The sequence below is a fragment of the Sylvia atricapilla genome, chromosome 15 (genome assembly GCF_009819655.1).
Source record: "Sylvia atricapilla isolate bSylAtr1 chromosome 15, bSylAtr1.pri, whole genome shotgun sequence".
NCBI lineage: Eukaryota > Metazoa > Chordata > Aves > Passeriformes > Sylviidae > Sylvia > Sylvia atricapilla.
Window position 1 is genome coordinate 5,885,624 of NC_089154.1, and position 20,430 is coordinate 5,906,053.

General features: G+C 50.7%; 2 protein-coding genes across 3 annotated transcripts; both read left to right on the forward strand.

Annotated features, from left to right (window-relative positions):
- Nucleotides 1-21: 21 nt before the first annotated feature.
- Nucleotides 22-8,317, forward strand: GID4 (GID complex subunit 4 homolog). The gene is made up of 6 exons (XM_066329849.1): nt 22-396; nt 1,605-1,664; nt 2,464-2,571; nt 3,243-3,344; nt 4,354-4,484; nt 5,672-8,317. Exons 1-6 carry the CDS (start codon nt 37-39, stop codon nt 5,733-5,735), a joined length of 825 nt encoding a protein of 274 aa, XP_066185946.1. The 5' UTR covers nt 22-36; the 3' UTR covers nt 5,736-8,317.
- A 134-nt stretch (nt 8,318-8,451) lies between these two features.
- On the forward strand, nt 8,452-18,939 carry DRG2 (developmentally regulated GTP binding protein 2). Of its 2 annotated transcripts, XM_066329844.1 has the most exons (13): nt 8,452-9,123; nt 10,310-10,470; nt 11,358-11,447; nt 12,471-12,531; nt 13,493-13,583; nt 13,936-14,008; nt 14,156-14,246; nt 14,416-14,513; nt 15,381-15,457; nt 16,088-16,176; nt 17,018-17,076; nt 17,494-17,547; nt 17,630-18,939. In XM_066329844.1, exons 1-13 carry the CDS (start codon nt 9,060-9,062, stop codon nt 17,714-17,716), a joined length of 1,095 nt encoding a protein of 364 aa, XP_066185941.1. In that variant the 5' UTR covers nt 8,452-9,059; the 3' UTR covers nt 17,717-18,939. The 2 variants fall into 2 exon arrangements, with proteins under 2 accessions (XP_066185941.1, XP_066185942.1); XM_066329845.1 differs by lacking the exon at nt 17,018-17,076.
- Nucleotides 18,940-20,430: the final 1,491 nt, after the last annotated feature.

The following is a 20,430-nucleotide window of genomic DNA, read 5'->3' on the forward strand; positions in this document are numbered from 1 at the left end:
CCAGGGAACGCCCCCCGGGCACGCGCGCGGGGGCCAATGGGAGCGCGCGGAGGCGCTGCCGGGAGGCCCCGACCCAGAGGCGGCCGCGGCGTGAGGGAGCGGAGCGGAGCGGAGCGGGCGGCGTCCCCCGGCCGCGCCCCGGCCCCGGCCCCGGCCACGCTGGCGCCCGGGGATCCCCCCGAGATGCCGGTTCGGAGCGAGAGGCGCCGCGCTGGAGGGGCGGGGAGCTCGGCCTCCTCCCCTGCTACCGGAGCGGCCGCCAGCAGCCTGGTGCCGCCGCCCCCCATCAACACGGCGCAGCCCGGAGTGGCCACTTCGCTGCTGTACAGCGGGGCCAAATTCCGCGGGCAGCAGCGCAGCAAAGGCAACGCCTACGAGGTGGAGGTCGTCATGCAGGTGAGGGGGGCGGCGGGGCGAGACGGGCCCTGGCGGGGCGGGAAGGGCCACCGCGGCCTGAGGCGAGCGGGGGACCCGCTCGCCTCAGGCCGCGGTGGCCCTTCCCGCCCCGCCGGCCCCTTGCGACAGCACCCGCATCACCCTATCGTTTGGTATTAGGAGAAATTTCTTCACAGAAAAGGCCATTAAGCATTGGAACGGGCTGCCTAGGGAGGTGGTGGAGTCACCATCCCTGGAGGTGTTTAAGGAAAGACTGGACGTGGCATTCAGTGCTGTGGTCTGCTTGACAGGGTGGTGAATTAGTCACAGGATGATCTCATAGATCTTTTCCAACCTCAGTGATTCTGTGATGATTCCAAGGCGGCGGGGTATTTTTGTGTTCAATTCTCCGCGTTCCTGGTGGGATTTGTTGTGGTGGGGACATCCCATGGCTGCTCAGCTCCACTGCACGCTGCCATCTCGCAGGGGCTGGCTATGGTTTTGTGCTTAAAAACGCTGCTTTTGTGCTTAAAAACGCTGCTTTTGGGCCAAAAACGTGGCTGTTTTGCTTGTGTCAGCTGAGGAGAGGGTGCTACTTGCTCTCCCTATGCCGAGCACGGGGAAACGTTACCATGCTTTGATCACAGATGAAGAAGATCCATCTTCTCACGGCAGAGGTTTGCACTTCCCTGAATAACTCACTGCGTGTTTTGAAAGCGGATCTGGAGATGTCTGGGAAAAGCTTGGAAAATCCCTGCTTTTAAAGGAGCAGGCAAATCATTGCCTAGTTTCTGCACAGCAGGAGCAGAGAGAGATGCAGGCTGATAACTCAAAATACAGGTGGCATAAAAGCTTTAGATTTAGGAGACAGGCCTGCAGAATGCTGGTGGTGTGGGTGATTTTTCCAGGGATGCTTTTCCTTGGAGAACACTGTGAGTCAGATCCCTTCCTGCTGGAAAGGGGATTTGCTTCCTGCTGGAGAATTCTGGGCAGAGGGTGTTTCCTTGGGAGCAGGCCCTGGGATGTAGTGGCTGTCAAAGTTGAGCTGGGCACCTGCAAATGATCTTTCCAGGTGGTTCCCATCATGGAAGAGGGCTGGCAGTGTGAATATTGGGCAGTGAGCTGGACAGTGGGGCCAGAAATTATCCTTGGAAAGGTTAGAAACTGCTTTGGATCAAGCATGCACCTTCATGCTGATTTTTATGGTTGGACTTTGCACTCTCTTCCAGCATGTGGATATGGAAAACTCCTATCTCTGTGGGTACTTGAAGATTAAAGGCCTTACAGAGGTGAGTGTTAACTGCAGAACAGCACAAAAAGGGACTTTGTAAAGGCTTTTTTTTTTTTCTTTTTTCCTCCTGGTGGGGTGGGGGAAACTGCTGCCAGAAATAGGAAGTGGAGAGATAGAGCATGTTGATCACAGGGTATCAGCTGGGGAATGGTGCTGGCTGTAAATGTCACAGGTGGTCATCCAGCGGGGAGCTTCATGGATTCATGGAATCATTTAAAGTTAGAAAAGCCCTCTAAAATCATTGAGTCCAGCCACTGACCCAGGACACAGCCATGTCCATCACTTCCTTGGGCAATCTGTTCCAACGATTAACCATTCTTTTAAATTGTTCCTTACACCAAATCTAAACCTGCCTTCCTGCAATTTGAGGACATTTCTTCTTGTCCTGTCCCTTGTTCCCTGAGAGCAGAGCCTGAGCCTGGCTGCTCCCTCCTGTCAGGGAGTTTGGGAAGTCAGGGTTCTTTTTCCCAGGCTGAGCCATTCCAGCCCCCTCAGCTGCTCATTATCAGACTTGTGTTCCAAACCCTTTCCCACAACCCAGCTCTGACACTGCTCCTGGCTTCATAAAGGGAGGAGAGAGGCAGAGAAAGGCTGGAATAAGAGCATGGAGGCTGTGGGTGTGCAAGAGTCAGCCTTGGAGAGGTGTGGGCCAGGACAAGGTGTGGGAGCAACAGCCTCAGATTGCCCGGAGCTCTCCCTGGGAGATGCTTTTTGCTGAGTGCCTGGAGTTTTGTCCGCTCTTGGGTTTGTGTCTGTAGGTGACAAGTGTGCCCTCTCCTTTGTCTCCCCTCTGCCAGGAGTACCCAACCCTCACCACGTTCTTCGAAGGCGAGATAATCAGTAAGAAACACCCGTTCCTGACGCGCAAGTGGGACGCTGATGAGGACGTGGATCGTAAACACTGGGTACATTAATCTGGGGCAGAGGGTGGGCCTGGGCTGCTGGCTTGCAGGAGAGGTGCAGTGTGTGCCCATGCAAGAGCTGGCAGAAAGGAGATCTCTCCTATCTGGCTGTCTCCCTCCTTCTTCCACTGGGATCTTTGCAAATAGAGGTCTCTTCAGCACGATGGGATCTCTGGTGAGAGAGGGGATGTCTTGTTTTCCACTTGTTGGCCATGGGATTGAAAGGGAGCAGGAGCAATCCCAATCTCTTGATCCCCTAAGATCCCCTAAGAGAATGCACTCCTTATTTTTGGAGACTTATTGCAAAATGAAATGGAGAAGGGGAATGGGATCCCACTAGCGCAGGTAGGGTACTTGGTACCTGTTCCCTGCTCAGGGCAGGATGTACCTGCTGTTGTGTTTTGAGGTCACAGCAGCCACCTGATCATCACGTTCCCACCTTTACCTTGGCTGTTGTTTGCCAAGCTTTGATATTTGTTATATTTCTGTCAAAATATCTTTCTCTGGAAGTGCAGGAGCTTCTCCAGCCAGACTGGATATTGCTGTGAGTGTCAGTAGATTTCCCTCCTAAATAGCAGCTGGTACTAGAAGTTCTATTCTTGGAATAAGCATGCTTTTTTCCCTTTTTGTTTCCCTTTTTTTTGTTTTGTTTTGTTTGGTTTTTTTTGTTTCAGGGAAAGTTCCAGGCTTTTTACCAGTACGCAAAAACATTTAACTCTGATGACTTTGATTATGAAGATCTAAAAAATGGGGACTACGTCTTCATGAGATGGAAGGTAAAGCCTGCCTGTCTCCTCTGATGAGCTGCTTGCAAGGCACTTACAGAGACTTGAGGTTTCTGACAGCTTTTCAGCTATGATGGTTTAATGAAAGATCTCGCCCTGCCAACCCCAAAACCCACTGTTCTTGCAAGTTCCAGTGTGACTCGCGTCTAGCCAGCTAATTGTGTCCTTAAGGGCTGCAGTCATGGCTAAAAACACAACAGGAAAATCTTGTTTGGTGATGTTCCAGAGGATGAAAGAATTGGATCCAGTCCCTGTGTGAGGCCTGTGTTTGATGCAGACTGGCCAGTCTGCAGCTCTGTTCTTCAGCTGGGATTATCACAGGGTCGCCACAGATTGGTTTGGATTGGAAGAAACCTTAAAGCTCATCTTGTTCCATCTTCCTGCCATGGGCAGGGATACCTCTCACTGTCCCAGGCTGCTCCCAGCCCTGTCCAGCCTGACCTTGGACACTTCCAGGGATGGGGCAGCCACAGCTTCTCTGGACAATCTGTGCCTGTGCCTCCCCACCCTCACAGGGAAGAATTTCCTCCCAATACCCCATCTAACCCTGCCTTCTGGCAGTGAGGAGACATTTCCCCTTTACCTGTCATTCCATGCCCTTGTGCAAAGTCCCTCTCCAGCCTTCCCATGAGCTCCCATAAGTGTTGGAAAGCTGCAGTGAGATCTCTCTGGAGCTTTCTCTTCATTCTCAGGCTCTAACTCCCAGTTTTGCAGCGGGCTTCTGGTTTGCAGGGGACAGGTGTTGAGCTGAAACTGATCTCCTGCACTCTTAAAACTCATTCTGTTCTCAGTTATCTGCTTTCCTGTGAAATGCTTGTGGTGGCAGATGGTGAAGGGGCACTCTGGTCTCTGCTCTGGCCTGCTGAGAGTGCAGGGAGTGCTCAGTCAGGAATGTTTTAATGTTAGTGGGTGCCAATATTTGGTTTGGGAGGGCAGATTGGGGTGGGGTGGGGCTGTATTTGACCAACGTTTTAAAATGCAGCCTGTGTTTTGCATGCAGGAGCAGTTCCTAGTCCCAGATCACACCATCAAGGACATCAGTGGTGCTTCCTTTGCTGGTTTCTATTACATCTGCTTCCAGAAGTCAGCAGCATCTATAGAGGGCTATTACTACCATAGGAGTTCAGAATGGTAAGGAAGCTTCCTGCCTCCTGAAGACTTAAACCAAGCTGTGACTCCTCTCCTGCTTGTCCACAACCTTGGGAGTGTCCAGGCAGGAGATTCAGGCTGGTGGTTGGACCTTGGGGGCAGAAGGGAGGGGTGTGGGCCATGACTGGCCTGAGCAGGCTGGTGCAGTCCATTGGTGTGGTATAAAGTGCTGCCCTTATGGAAAAGGGGAGGAAATTTTGGCTGGCAGGGTGGAGGAGGGAAGATGATACAGGGTCTGTAGAAGTGCTGTGAGGGAGCTCAGTTCTCTCTCCTAAGGAACAGCTTGGCTGTTGCTCCCTTCAGGCAAAAATCTTGTCAGGCCAGTGCTTTGTATTCTGAGGCCCTTGGGGTGTTGCTGTTAAGACAAGAGAACAGTCAAAGCTAATTGGTGGGGTTTTTGTTGGAGACAAGTTGCTGTGGAGAGCTCTTTTCCCTTGGATCATTGTCATGAGCAGCAGGTGGATGGCTGGAAGCTCTCAGGGGGAGGGAAGGAACCAGGAGGCTTTCAGATACATTCCCTCAAGCTCAGCTTTGAAAAACACCAGTGTAATTTGCACTTGTATAAAACACTGTTTGAACTTGAAAGTTGTTGAACTTCAAAGGGAGTCCATAAAACCACCACAGTCAGCCCACCTGGAAGGCTGCCTCACTGCAGGTGGCTCAGAGGGACCAGGGTGGGAATTACAGGGTCATTGAGGTTGGAAAGAACCTCCAAAATCGAGTCCAACCTTTGACCGAATACCACCATTCCCACTAAACCCTAAATGTAATGTTTGTTTGATTTCTGAATGCTTCCAGGGATGGTAACTCCACCACTTTCCTGGGTAGGCCATTCCAGGTCTAAACCGTTCTTTCAGTGAGGAATATTTGCCTGATATCCAACCTGAACCTCTCCTGGCACAACTTGAGGCTGTTTCCCCTTGTCCTATCATTAGCTGTAGGAAAAGAGCCCGACCCCCCTGGCTGCACCCTCCTGTCAGGGAGTTGTAGAGTGATGAGGAACAATGCTAACTTCCTGTCAGGATTTTGGCACTGTGGGAAGTGGGTGTTGGGTGGCTGAACTCTGGGACTCTAAACGGGGAGAGAAGAGCAGCCAGCAGTGTCTGCTGTGTGGCTGCCAAGCAGGAGCTCCGTGTAATCCTCTCCTCCCTCCCCTCCTTCTCTGGCAGGTATCAGTCGTTGAATTTAACGCACGTTCCCGAGCACAGTGCTCCTATCTACGAGTTCCGATGACAGCTGTCCACATCTGATAGCGCCCAGAAGCAAACCGGGCAGGAGAGCATGGCCTGCCAGGAGAACTGTGTCCCTGTGGGAGCACTGGAATGCACGCTTCTCTCCTGCCCCTTGGACTTGAGAGAGAGAGAGAGCCTGGATGTTAACTCACCCAGCCTGAGGAGCTGCTGGAGCTTGATTCTCCCTTCTGTCGAGTGGCCATTTGATCTTTACTCTGGTTTTAAGCTACTTTAATGCACTTTCTTGTTGCACAGCTCGTTTCTCTGTCACTGAAGTTCCTCCTGGCTCCTCTGGAAGCTGTTTCTCAGTAGCTGGAATCAGTGCTCTGGCCTCTGAGTAATAAGGAAATGTAAGCTCAAGGCTTATGTTTTCCTTGTTATATCCTGAAGTGGGTTGAAATCACCAGGATTCAGGTTTCTTGCCCAGATTTCCAGCTCTGATGTTCCCAGAGCCAGGCTCTGGGTGTGAGGCTCAGCTGTGGAGTCTATTGGGGAGTGTGTTGGCTGAGGTAAGGCTGGAATGAGGCTTTGCTGGCTAACAAGGTTAGCTGGAGCTGCAGATCTTTCAGGAACACCAGCCCTTTGGAGCTGGGAGCTGTTCCGATGTCTGGATATGCCATTGGGAATTAATTTGATGTACGGACTTCCAGGCTCTCAGTAAAGTGGATCTGAACTCTGCTTGTAGGTGTATATTTGCTCTTTACTTAAGTTAAGGGTAAAAAAAAAAAAAAAAAAAAAAAAAAAAAAAGTTTAAAAAACAAGACTTTTATTAAAAAAATAATAATCTATTTTTATGGTTCCTTTTCCAAAGGACCCTATGGCAAATGCACAAGTACTCAATTCCGTGTTACTGTTTTCACATTGAAAACCAGGAATGTCTGTGTTTTTATATCCGTGTATCCAGCTAAGCTTTGGGAACGTGACCGGAGCCCAAGCGCTGAGCAGCGTCGCCCTGGGACCTCTCAGTGTTTGTACTCCCCCTTCATGCTTCACCACCACTGCTTGACAGCTTTTTACAAGGAAAAACAAGAAAAAAGTTTTAAAAAAAAACCTTTCCCAGTAGCTCCCTCTGACTCTGAATGTTCCAAGTGACATAACTTAAGGCTCCTGTGCCAAAGTGTGTGTGTGCGTGTACGCGTGTGGGTTGGTTTTTTAAAGACACTTTAAAACTTGGCCTCAGTTGTGTTTTTACCTTGTCAGCCCCACCTGCGGGGCTTTGTGAGAGTTTAGTTTGCCTTTTTTTCTGGCTGTTTTAAAGCCCAGCTTCCTCCAGGCAGACATGTGGCACAGCTGGTGCTGAGGATGGATTTTCCACCTGAGAGTGGGAATTGAGGCCTCTGCATGCCAGGGCGAGGTACTTTGGGTTTTACTTTTTTTCAACTACCTTCCTTTTTGGCAGCAGTTATCACTTGTTTAAGCCTTAACAAGGAAGGATTCAGGGCTTGGAGATCCCAATCCAAGTTGGGATTTTGAGTGCCTGGGTGAGTGGCCAGGCTGGTCTCGGGAGATGATGCGGAATTCGCCCGCCTTGCGCGTGCTGTTCTCCGTGGATCAGTCCTTCTCCCCAGCACACGTGGAGAGAGATCCCTGGGGGAGAAGGGAGAGACCTGGCCCTTCCCAGAGGGTGTTGCAGGTGCCTTGGCTGCTGCTGGAGGATGTGCAGGGACAGTGCTGAGGTGATTTGGGGCTATGAGCAGAGCAGCTGGGAAGTGTGTTCCTGTTTTATTTTGCTCCTCTCAGAGAAACTCAGCCCCTTTTGAGGAGTGGGGTTTCCTCCCAGATGGTGCTGGGAGATGTCCTGGTTTTAGAGGTGAAAACCGGTGGTGCTGCTCCACTGTGACCAAGTGTGGGGGTGAAACCTCTTTCCCAGGTGCTGTGTGAGTGCAGGGACCCAGCTCCAACGGCTCTTCCCAGCCCTCTGGAGCTGTCTGTGCAATGCTGGTGGTGGCACCGGTGTTCCTGTGTTCCCCAGGGCTGTCAGTGCCAGTGGGACACTTGGATTTCTGGTATGATTTAGTTGAATTAACGCTGTTCGTTGGCAGAAGCTGAGTTAGGATGGTCCTGGGGGTGTTTAACACGTGCAACTATCCCTAAACAAATGAAGTTGGTATTTTTTTAAGACTTGATAGGTTGTGAGAAGGTGTGGAAAGAGCATCATGCTCTGTGCCTGCCTTCTTCCCACCATCCTGAAGGGAATTTCAGCTTAGATCCAGAACTGTCTGGATGTGATGTATGGCAGGTGCAGAGCAGATTGTGGAGCTGAAGGTTTTGCAGGGGCTGTTGGTGTGTGGATTTTCCCTCCTCGAAGGCCTTTGCTTTGGTTTTTCCTTTTCTTTGACCTGTTTGAGTTGAGGGGAGATGTTCTGTACGTCGTGGTGCAGTGAGAGAGAACGGCCCCGGGGAGGATTTGAGAGGGCAGAGGTGAGAAATGGAGTGTTTGGGCTTGGGAGAGAGTGTGGTGTCTCTCGAACCACTTTGGCTGCAGCAGGCTGTCTCTGTGGGAGCAGAGGGTGTCCGTGTGGGGGCTGAGGAGGAGTTTTTGTGGAGCGATCAACATCCAAATTAAACATGAACTCTGTTGAAGGGGTCTGTGTCCGTGTGTGTTTGTCCACCTCAGCACTTCCTGGTTCCAGGGATTGCTGTGCTTCATCTTCCTTGAGAGCTTCTCCAGGAATCCCAGCAGCTTCTGATGGCCTTAATTCACAGGCTTTCAGAATCATTAAAGCTGGAAAAGACTCCTGAGAGAGCATCGAGTCCAGCCTGTGACTGATCCCCACCTTTTCACTTGGTGGCAGTGTGTGTCACGTCCCCTGAACACCTCCAGGGATGGGGACTCCACCAGCCTCCATGGACAGCCTGTTCCAATATCATTCCGAGAAGAAATTCCTCCTGATGACCAACCTGAACCTCCCCTGGCCCCCTTAAGGCTGTTTCCTCGTGTCCTGTCGCTGGTTGCCTGGGAGAAGAACCCTATCCACCCCCCCGGTTCCACCGTGCTTTCAGGATCCTGCCTTAATTAGAGGAACAGGAGGAGGCAGTCCCGGAGGAGGAGGGGGGGGGGAGCTCCGCTTAACACCTCCGCTGCTTTCTGAGACCTTTCTCTTTGAGCCTGTCTCTCCGTAGCCTCCTGTCCCCGCATCTCGCGCTCCCACCCGGGGTCACCTCCCTGCGGACCCTCCGGCGCCCCCCCGGTGGCGGCGGGCGGAACGCGGGGCTCGGGGCTCGGGGCGCGGCCGGAGCTCGCAGTGCGGTGCGGCCCGGACGTGTGACGGGGACGGACGGCCGAGCCGGCGGCGCTTCCGGCGGGCGCGGAGCGGGGCCCGCCATGGGCATCCTGGAGAAGATCTCGGAGATCGAGAAGGAGATCGCCCGCACGCAGAAGAACAAAGGTTCGGAGGGCGGCCGAGGGCTGAGGGACCCGGGGACAGCGGGCGGGCAAAGTCCGGGAGGAGGGCGGGCAGGTGGGCTGGGGGCTGTGGGGGGCTGGGGATGTGAGGGGCTGTGGGGGGACACAGGTGGTCTGTGAGTTACGGGGGCGCTGAGAGGGGTCCGAGGGAAGAGGGGACTGAGGACTGTGAGGAGTCTGGGGATCAAGTGGGCTGCGAGTTACGGGGGACTGGCAGAGAGTCTGGGGACTGTGGGGGGTTCGGGGTCGTGGGGTCTGAGAGGGGGTCTGTGGAAAGAGGTGCCGGTCAGAGCTGTGGGGGAGGCAGGGTGGGAATGTTTTGTGGAGCTGGGGGGTCTTTGAGGACACAGAGGGCTGGATCCGAGGTGCTGGGAGCTGGGGCAGGCTGGGGAGCAGGGCGAGCCCTGGGGCTGGGCTGGGGCTGTGTGTGAAGGGCTCTGGGGAGGGTGGGGGCTGCCCTCTTTCCTGCCCTGTGCTGCAGCCCTAGCCCCCTTGGAGCTGGGAATGCGGGACATCTCAAGTCCTGCTGGCACAGGAGGCTCCTGGTGTTTGAGAGGTCTGAGGGGCTCCCCATATGCTCTGCCAGAGCTGCTGCTGTAGGCTGTGGTAAATAACAGAAATAAACCTGTAAGTTCCTGGTTTCATGCCCTTGCTTTTACAAAGTGAGACAACCACTTTCCTTTTATTCTGGTTCAGGTGTAAATTCAAGTGTTTTGCTAAGTATAAGACAGTAAAGTACTTTCATACGTGTGAGCTCTAAGTTAAACGTGTCTTTAAGTGGAGGGGAAAATAGTTTGGTCATTTTAGAGTGCTGAATGTGACCAGGTGTAAGGAGGGGCTGTTTCCAAGAGGGGCTGCTCCCTCTGTGATCTCTCTCTCCTGAACTGGATCCCTTCATCCCTTCCGTTCTGCACCTGCTCTCCCTCTGCCTTGCTCCTTTAACCTGGGAATTTTTTGGCTGTTTCCCTCCACTCTGACTTTGTGCAGTCCCTGGAAGATTTGCTGTCAATGCGCAGGGTTTCCAAAAGGTGATGGAAGGAACAGCTGGGGGCAGTGGTTAAGTTGTTGACCGAGATCCATAAGCGTTTCCCATTAGGAAGGTTTTCATCCCCAGAAGCAAACCACCAGCAGCTTTTCTGCAACCAGCTGTTGGGTTTATGTCATTGCAGCCACCGAGTACCACCTGGGCCTGCTGAAGGCAAAGCTTGCAAAATACAGAGCTCAGCTGCTGGAACCCTCCAAATCCCCGGCCGCCAAGGGTGAGGGCTTCGATGTGATGAAATCAGGAGATGCCCGGGTGGCACTGATCGGTTTTCCTTCTGTGGGCAAGGTCAGTGAGTGGCTGTGGGTGTTCACTGTGTCTCCAGGCTGGGGTTTGCAGGGGCTGCAGACCAGGTTTGGGGTCACAGAGCCGTGGAATGGTTTGGTTTGGGAGGCACCTTAAAGCTCATCTTGCCTGGAGTCCTGTGCACAGTTCTGGTGTCTCCAGCATGAAAAGGACATGGAACTGTTGGAGCAAGAGGCCACGAGGTTGGAGAGAAGACTGGAGCACCTCGCCTGTGGAGACAGGCTGAGAGAGTTGGGGCTGGGGAAGAGAAGGTTGTGTGGAGACCTCACAGCACTTTCCAGTACCTGAAAAGGCTACAGGGAAGCTGGGAAGGGATTCTTTGTCAGGAACTGAAGTGGTGGGAGAAGTGGGAATAGGTTCACACTGAATGAGGGGAAATTTAGGTGAGATATATGGAAGGAATTCTTCCCCATGAGTGTGGGGAGGCCCTGGCACAGGTTGCCCAGAGAAGCTGTGTCTACCCCATCTGTGAAAGTGTCCGAGGCTGGGTTGGACAGGCTTTGGTGCAGCCTGGGATAGTGGGAGGTGTCCCTGCCCATGGCAGGGCTGGAATGAGATGACCTTTGAGGTCACTTCCAACCCACACCATTCCATGATTGTGATCTAGCTGAAGATTTGAGATGGGGAAACACCTCTTCATTTTGTGTGCTCTGCCCTGTGGGAAATTTGTTCTTGCCCAGCCCCAGCACTGCTGAGGAAAGAGGGATGTGCAGGATTCACTTCAGTTCTGTGACAGTGTCACCACCTCAGTCCCTGTGCCTGAAACAGCCACAACTCAACTTCCACAGCCTGAGAAGCACTTTGGTGTTGCTTGTTTTGCTGAACCTTTTCATTTTCCTGCCTGTTGATGCTGATCTCCTGCATTTCAGTCCACGTTTCTGAGTTTGATGACCTCGACCGCCAGCGAAGCTGCGTCATACGAGTTCACCACACTGACCTGCATCCCAGGAGTTATAGAAGTAAGAAATTCTCCTCCAGCTGTGTAAATGTGTGTTTGTACCGGCCACTAAGCACCACCTGTGCTGCCACTAAGGACCTGAGACATCCAAAGGTCTCCAAAGCTGATTTTTGCTTCGAATTTTTGAGTGCTAATGTAGCATTTCCCCAAACTCTTCAGGATTGGCTTCCTGATCAGGATTTTTGTGCTACTCTTGGGCTGACCAGAGCAATACAACAATTCTCAACTGAATTTGGTATAACCATTGTCAGTGCCAGTGACCAGCTGGCTGCAAATCTTGACAGATTTGTTTTTAATGAAGCTTTACAGAGGCAATCTGTGCTGTGATCACTTTCGAAACAAAATGCAGTCACTCCTGTCCTTGAGGGGGTTTATTAGTGGTGACCTCAGCATCCATCAGTAAAATAAATGATAAAGGGCATCAAACTGAAAAGAGTCCAAGAGTAGTGAGGAAATCTGGGTCAGGATGGAAAGGGGAGTTAAATAATGAAAGTAACAGTATTGATGGGAAAAAGACTTTAATGTAACACATTCAAGCACAGCTGTGAGCTGCAACAACAGCTAGAGAGCCACTGCCCTGCAAATCCTAGGAATGAGAGTCTGCTGGTTTGTTTCCTAGTGCTGTTAAGACCTGCAGCACACCTGAATAGTTTGATCTGTCACAGTAAGAAATGTGGCATTTGTTCATTACTGAATTTTAAGGGGTTGTTTTTCCTTTCCGTTCCCCCAGCATGGGAATATGTGACTGCTGTGCTGATTCCCTGGTGCTTTGTCCAGCTGCAGTCATGGGATGCTTTAGGAAGTCAGGATCTAATGTACAGCTGTGTGTGCTGCTGAACACAGCCCATAGCTCGGGAATTTGCCTCAGGACAGAGGCATGAGCTTTGTGCAGCGTTCCCCTGGCCTGCCACTTCCATCCAATTCCACTCTCCACAGGATGTGGACCCCTAGCACATGTCTGGGGCTTTTGGGGCAGCTCAAGTGCCCTGCAAAAAGCTTTCAACTTTCCATCCTTCCATTTCAGTACAAAGGAGCCAATATTCAGCTGCTGGATCTACCTGGAATCATCGAAGGAGCAGCTCAAGGTTGGCTCATGTCTGTGTTCATGTGCAGGAGGGATTTGCCCTCAGTGGTGTCCCTGGGTGTCTCAGATATACACAGTGTCCTGGGCCAAGAGTTCCTACATTGTCTTCCCAAATTTTGGAATCCTTGATCCTATGTGAGTCACGATTCCTATCCCTGAGCCCACGGAGGGGTCTATATGTAGCACAGAGATGGTTTTCTGGAGGTGGGAGCCAAAGCAAGCCAGTCACTTCTCACCTCCTTTGCCTGAGTGTTAAGTGGTTCATCTGTTTTCTGGTACTGAGGAAATCTATAGAAAGATGCTGGAGAGGCGGAGGGGGAATTACAGCTAAACACAAACCTTGTTTGAGTAATTCCCTGAGTTCCTGCCAGTCCTCCCCTGACTCCTGATTCCGGGAAGAGATGTTGGCTTTGTCTCTCTGTGTTGTCATTGTCCTCATTGGCTGGTTGTGTCTGAAAATAGCTTAGGAAATCAGAGAGTCATGGAACACCTGGGAAGGGACCCACAGGGATCATCCAGTCCAACTCCTGGCCCTGCACAGGACACCCCAAATAATCCCACCGTGTGCCTGGTGTTATCCAAACACTCCTGGAGCTCTGGCAGCCTTGGGGCTGTGCCCATTCCCTGGGGAGCCTGGGCAGTGCTCGACCACCCTCTGGGGGAAGAACCTTTTCCTAATATCCAACCTAACCCTCCCTGACACAGCTCCAGCCATTCCCTTGGGTCACCGGAACAGCGCCTGTGTTTCCTAAGGCACCTTTTGGCACTGATCTCCTCTCTGCTGAGCTCTCTGTGCTGCCTGCAGCTGCTGCCAGGGCTCCCAGCAGCCTGACTGCAGGCAGAACAGCACTGCAGGATCTCTTTCCTTGCTCTCAAGCTGCTGCACGGGGCAGGAGTCCCCATCTGTCACAGAAGTCAGCTGGTTCCTCTTGCTGATGTGCACCCACCTCCTGTCTCCCCAGGGAAGGGCAGAGGCCGGCAGGTGATCGCTGTGGCCAGGACAGCAGATGTTGTTATCATGATGCTGGATGCCACCAAGGGCGAGGTGCAGAGGTGAGTGTGGGCCAGGCTCTGGGCTTCCCATGTGCCCAGAAAACATGCCAGCTCCCTGAGGAATTGTGCAGAGCACCTGGGGGATGAGGAATTGAATTACTGAGTATGAGATGAGGGTTGTATTCCATGAGAAGCATCCTACTGACTGGAGTGGGTGACATTCCCATTCCTACAGTGTGGTTGTCAGAGATGGGAATGTCAACCTGGATTTCCACCACAGACTGACCTCCATATGGGGGGTTTTAGGCTGTAATGAAAGTTTGTGACAAGGCTGCATCAACACAAGTCAAAAAGGGAAAGGTCTGGGTGTCACCTGGCCACGCTCAGCCTCACAGGTGCTGTGTCCCTGCAGGGCCTTGCTGGAGAAAGAACTGGAATCTGTAGGAATCCGGCTGAACAAAAGCAAACCAAATATCTACTTCAAGGTGAGACTTCTTGAGCTCCTGGAGGCACAATTTGTCTGCCTGCCTGCTCAAAGCTGAGCTCACTCTGTGCTGCCCCTTGTGTTGGACAGGCTGAGGGGGCTGTGGATTTTGCAGAATGTTCTTACCTTGCTTTTTTGCCTCCTGCAGCCCAAGAAGGGTGGAGGCATCTCCTTCAACTCCACTGTCACATTGACTCAGTGCTCTGAGAAGCTGGTTCAGCTCATCCTCCACGAATACAGTATCCTTTTCTAAAATGGGAGACCTTTAAGCCATCATGGTTCAAGTGCTTCCTGCTGTGGGACAGCGTTGGTGTCACCCTGGTGCTGGCTGGTTGGCAACAGGCTGTCACCGAGGAGCTCAGCCTGTGTGGTGTGTTGGGATTTGGGCCTTGACAGTGTCCACCTCAGAAATCTTCAACGCTGAGGTCTTGTTCAGAGAGGATTGTTCCCCTGATGAGTTCATTGATGTGATTGTAGGAAACAGGGTCTACATGCCGTGCCTCTATGTGAGTATCCTGGGCAGCCTGGCTTCTGTCACATCCAGCAGCTCTTTTCTGTGCCAGAGGAAATGGTGAAACTCCACAGAATCATGGAATGATTTGGGTGGGAAGGGGCCTCAAAGCTGATGTCATTCCACCCCTGCCATGGGCAGGGACACCTTCCACTATCCCAGGTTGCTCCAAGCCCCATCCAACCTGGCCTTGGACACTTCTAGGGATCCAGGAGCAGCCACAGCTTCTCTGGGCCTCCTTGCCATCACAGGGAAGATTTTTTTTCCCAATATCCCATCTAACCCTGCCCTCTCAATTTAAAGCCATTCCCCCTTGTCTTGTTACTCCATGCCCTTGTTCCTGGCTCCTAAAACAGTAATGATTTGAGGTTTAGGAGGTGGAAAACAGCTCGACAGGGAGTTTTTTATAGGCTTTGAATGTGCAGTCGTGCTGTGTGTGTTCCCTGGGCCCTCTTGTGGCTGGTGCTGCCCTGGAGCAGCAGAGCTTCCAATCCTGGTGCTGGCTGGGGCTTTGCTCCCACGTGCAGAGCCTCAGACTCTCCTGCTGCCAGCTCTGTGCTTAACTTGTCACGTCTGGTCTCTTGTGTGCTAGAGGTCCCTTTAGGGCTCTGTTTGTAGCCACTGGGTCTATATGAAATCAAAGACACCAGAGAATGTGTTCCAAGTCATCCCAAAGGGACAATTTTAAAAAGCCAAAATTTATATTCAAGCTTCTGAATTTTAATAGTTTGTTTTACTGAGTGTCTTGGCTTATCTTCTGAGAGGATCTGCGTTTCTGTTTCAGGTGTTGGAGCTATCTTGTTATTTCTACATGTTGCTGAGTTGCCTTTCTAAGGGCTGTGCTGTTTTCCCTTTGGTTTAGGTTTATAACAAGATTGACCAGATATCCATGGAGGAGGTGGATCGTCTTGCTCGGAGGCCCCACAGTGTTGTCATCAGGTGGGAGCTGTCACCTTGCCTTTTTTTCTGGTCTGACTGGGGTTCATTTCACACCCCTTTCTCCAGCTTCTCCCAGGGCTGCTGGGGTGAGAAGCAGAGCTGCTGTGTAGCTTTTCCCAGATTTCCTTCCCCTGGAGAGGCAGGCAGCTTGGCTTCTCCGTGCTGTCTGCAGGACAGTGTCAGTCTGGCCTGTTCCCTTAGAAGTGCTGATAGATCTGTTGAGGCTTTGCTGCTTCAAAGCTGTTCACCCTCCTGGATTCATGGAATGGTTTGGGCTGGAAGGGGGCCTAAAGCTCATCTCATTCCATCCCCTGCTTGGGCAGGGACTCCACTAGATCAGTTTGCTCCAGGCCCCATCCAACCTAGGCTTGAACAATTCCAGGGATGGAGCAGCCAGAGACTCTTTATGCAACCTGTTCCAGTGCTTCTCTGGCCCTTTAGTAAGGATTTTCTTCCTAATATCTAATCTTACCTTGCTCTTCCTCAGTTTAAGGTCGTTTTACCTTGTGTTTTTCCTTTCCTTGCCTCATTGAAGACTGTCCCCTCGTTTTCCAGCACTTAAATAAAGACATTTCACCTTGTTCTTCTGGATCCCTAAATCATGATAAACATGATCCTGGTGTTTTGCAGCTGTGGCATGAAGCTGAACCTGGACTACTTGCTGGAAAAGCTCTGGGAATACCTGGCACTCACCTGCATCTACACCAAGAAACGGGGACGTAAGTGACCACGAGCTGAACAGAAGGTTTGAAAGGCACAAATGCTGCTGCTGCTCATGGAAGGCAGACAGGCTGCCAGCAGGGCTGGTGGCCTTGGAAATGCTGGAATGACACCCTCCCTAATCATCTTTCAGCTCTTGGGAAATGCTTCCTGCTCTGTTTGATCCTGCTACGTGTGGATCCCACCATGGCCTTTCCTGTTGTATTTTACAAGAGATGAATTTTCATAAGTTTTTGCATTATATAAGGGAATAAACTGTGCAAGTTGATAGCTTTTTTTCTTGTTATGCACACGGTGATGAACTGTTTAGCCCCTAACAACTCAGAATCTTTCCTGTTTGTGCTGCAAGAAATTTGATGATTCCCATGTCTTTGGAGGTGCCTTTGATGCTCCTTTTGCTTTATAACCCACTTGCAGCTTCTCCCAGTGAGGAAGGCACATCTATAACTTGCCCTATTTGGTTGTGAACAGCTGAACTTGAGTGGATGTGAGGAGATCAAGGAATTTTCTGAGCTTATTAAGCTCTGAAATCTTGGGGATTTTGATTTTCCTTGAGCAGGTGTGTTTTGACTTGGGTGATTTTGTTTCTCTTAAGGGTTTGGGATGGAGTTAGATCACGTGGGTTGTGAGGAAGCTGCTGACTGTGTGCAGTGGGTAATTGCACTTGTGGGTAGTGGAGAGCTGATTTGATGCTTTTAGGTCCTGGATCCCTGTTCTGTCTGGGAGCAGGAAGGAGGAATTTGGGAGTAGTAAGCACAAGGTGATGTGAGATAGTGTCAGCATTTTAGAACACACTTGATGGAAATCCAATGCTTTTTTCCCCCTTCTGCTTCTCCACAGAGAGACCAGACTTTACAGATGCCATTATTCTACGGAAAGGGGCCTCTGTGGAACATGTGGTAATTTTTCTGCATCTTTTACATTTCCCTGCATGCAGAAGGCAGTTCCTCCTGGACCTGCTGTGATTTGTGCTTCATAAAGCTCAGGACATGTCATTGTTTGGTTGGGCTTCTCCTTTTGTTGCCTTTACCAATTTTATCTGCCTCAGGTTTCTTTCACAGCTGCTGTAAAGGCTTTAAACAGTAATTATTTAATGCAGCCCAGTGAGAAAGCACATGGAAACAATGGAATGGGGCTCTTTGTGGGCTGGTGATTCCTGTGTCTGTTCTGTATGGTTTCAGGTGCTGTTAACTGCCTCCTGAAGTCTTTAATGTAAATTCTGGTGTAGATTTGATTTCCTCTTAATTTCTGGGTATTGAAATGTTTGCAAAGTGGTGTCATGTAAATACTTCAACTTCTGCCTGTCTGTCTTGCAGTGCCATCGGATTCACAGATCATTAGCCAGCCAGTTCAAATATGCCTTGGTGTGGGTAAGTGTAGCAACTGGAATCCCTGTCTTCAGGTGTTTCTGACTGGTCTTCTAACCTTTCTCCCCATTTTTTTGCTTCAAAGGGGACAAGCACAAAGTACAGCCCTCAAAGAGTGGGCTTAACCCATATGATGGAGCATGAAGATGTCATTCAGATCGTAAAGAAGTAACTGCTGGTGCCTGGCCTTGTCTTTAATCACTGCAATTGGAACTGACCACATAAAAACAAAACAAAACACACCAAAAAAAAAAAAGAGGGGGAAAAAAAAAAGAAAAAAGAAAAAGGGAGATGTGTTCCAGAGCCAGGAAAGCTTCTGTGAAGCTCCTCTTGGAGAAAGGCAGAAAATGAGGCTACTGTGCTTGCAGGTGGGGATGGGGAAGATGAGTTTCCATCTCACAGCATTTCAGGCCAAGTGATGTTTCTTAAAACTTTAAAAGGCGCCAGTTCTTCTAGGACACAGTTCCACAGCCAGCAGTGTCCTGCCCCTTTCTAGGGTTTGCACATGAATCCGTGTGCATTCCCAGTGGGAAGTGTCTGAGTTACTGTGGAAAAAATCTGGCCCTGTGCTTTGGGCTGAGAGAACATTGCTGATGCTTTGCTGCTTATCCATTCACTTAATTTAAGCATTGATCTGAAACGGAACCAGAGTTCTCCCTCCCCTGCTCACTGGACACATCTCTGCAGCTGAGACAACCCCAATTTTTAATGGCCCCACCTCAATTAACATTAAAACCTGGCACTCTGTGCCTCTCCATAGCCTTGCAGTGGGGTTTGTAGGACATTCTGGTCCAACTGGTACTGAGAGATGAGAAATTAAACTGGTAATGGTTAATTAGCCTGGCCAGTCTGCAGTGGGGTATGATCCAAGAGCTGTAGTCTGCAGTGAGGATTCAGTTGTGGCATCTCACTCATTAAGGAGCTGCCTTTGGGAGCTTCCTCCTTTGTTGGGCAGGAGTTGTCCTGCCCTTTAGTCCCCAAGGTGGAGGTCTCATCAAGCATGCCCCTAAATTCCAGTCACAGCTCTTTGAAGCTCAAGGTACCACCCCATGCCATGGGTTTTACCCCAGCCCTGTTAAACATTGCTTGTCTGGATATTGTTCATCAGAAATCAGATTTTTGTAATCATGCTTTTCCATTGAATACAGTTGCTAAACAATTCAGAGTGCCTGATAGACGACAGCTCTTGCCTTCTGGGATCAAGAGCTGCCAATAGTTTTTATTTTCTTTCATTGTAAAAGGGTTTGGTCTGATGTGGATGCAGAACTGAGGACAGGTGTGACACCTGTCTGAGCAGGGTTCCTCCCTGCTCCTCCCCACCCCTCACAACCTGATGGAGCAGAAATGGAAAGATTATTTTATTTGAGAAAATAAAAACTTGTTATTTCATGTGAATGGTGGGTAGATGGCTTGGTGTGTTTCCTAACTCTCTTTTTTACCTTTGGCCACCTGGGGAATCCTGGATGCTGTCACGGGAGATGTAGGGGGCAATAGAAGATGAAGTGGCTGCAGGAGACTGGTGACGGGAGATAAATAGGTACTATACACAATGCCCAAGCTAAGAAGGTGACTTTGAACCCTGTAAGTTCCCTTCTCTGTTCCTGGCTTTGTTCACAGCTGGAGTGCAGAGGAAATCCTGACCATGGAGGCAAGGAATGGAGAACAAGCTCCAAATTATCCACATTATCCCTGCCTGGCAGTGGAAAGCTGGCCCTTCCCGGTGTGAGCTGGGTGGGATGCTGTTCCAGCACATTAACTCACCCTTCCCATTTCCCGTGAAGGTCGCACAGGCAGAGTTGCCCTCACAAAGACTAATTTTGGTTTCGTTTTGTCCCTGAGTTTCTGACTTTTTCCATCCAAATCCTGCAGCCTGCCAAGTCTTGGCACGGAGCCGGGCAGCCAGAACTGCTGACAGGGTTTCATCCTCAGCTCAGGTAGTGCTGGGAGCCAGGAGGGTGCTTGCTGTGAGGCTGAAATGCACAGTGTTACCTGCTAAAACCTGTCCTTGAATAGCTGGTGCTACCTCAGTGTGGGTTTCAAATTGATTTTGGCATATCACTGTTAAAACCCCCTCTGCCTAATTAGCTTCATTTAGGAAAATGGGCATTTTATCCTGTTCAAAATGAACAGATACATGATTAAAATTGGAATGGAGATGAAGTAAAAATAGTTAAGCTAGAAGAAGCCAACTTCCTTTTTTCAGAGAGAGTAGCTTTTTTGGCAGCAAGTTTATAGCTGCATTTGAAAATGCACCATTTAATTGCAGTATTCCTTCTTCCAGGAGCTTCCCTAATTGTTCTGCACTTATGTTAAAAGCAGCAAACGTTGCAGTTCGTGCTGGAGTGAGTTTGCCTCCAAGAGATCTCCAGGTCCTGAAAAGACAAAATCCGAAGAGCAAGGGGGAAATCTGCTGCAGCATTAGGGCTGTACCAGAACCTCCTGGGGTTTATGGAATCTGTAGCACTTCAGTATTTAGAGGGGCTTATAAAAAAGGTAGAGAGAGACTTTTCACAAGGGCATGCACTGACAGGAAGAGTGGGAATGGTTTTAAACTGAAAGGAGAGATACACATCAGGTGTTAGGAGGAAATTCTCCCCTGTGAGGGCAGTGAGACCCTGGCACAGGCTGCTCAGAGAAGCTGTGGCTGCCTCATCCCTGGAAGTGTCCCAGGCCAAGGCTTGGAGCAACCTGGGATAGAGGAAAGTGTCCCTGCCCATGGCAGGGAGTGGAACGAGATGAGCTTTGAGCTCCCTTCCAACCCAAACCCTTCTGGGATTTTATGCATTGACCAGAGCCCCTCACTGGGAGCTGCTGAAGGGAAATGTCATCAGAATCATCTTGTGTGTTGGGAGAAGGGCTCTCCAGGAGGGTGGGTGCAGGCAGGAG

Coding starts and splice junctions, on each gene's coding strand:
- DRG2 (XM_066329844.1), top strand. CDS start 9,060: ATGGGCATCCTGGAGAAGATCTCGGAGATCGAGAAGGAGATCGCCCGC. Junction 10,471..11,357: donor GTTTTCCTTCTGTGGGCAAG/GTCAGTGAGTGG, acceptor CCTGCATTTCAG/TCCACGTTTCTGAGTTTGAT. Junction 16,177..17,017: donor CTACACCAAGAAACGGGGAC/GTAAGTGACCAC, acceptor GCTTCTCCACAG/AGAGACCAGACTTTACAGAT.
- GID4 (XM_066329849.1), top strand. CDS start 37: ATGGGAGCGCGCGGAGGCGCTGCCGGGAGGCCCCGACCCAGAGGCGGC. Junction 397..1,604: donor AGGTGGAGGTCGTCATGCAG/GTGAGGGGGGCG, acceptor ACTCTCTTCCAG/CATGTGGATATGGAAAACTC. Junction 3,345..4,353: donor ACGTCTTCATGAGATGGAAG/GTAAAGCCTGCC, acceptor TTTTGCATGCAG/GAGCAGTTCCTAGTCCCAGA.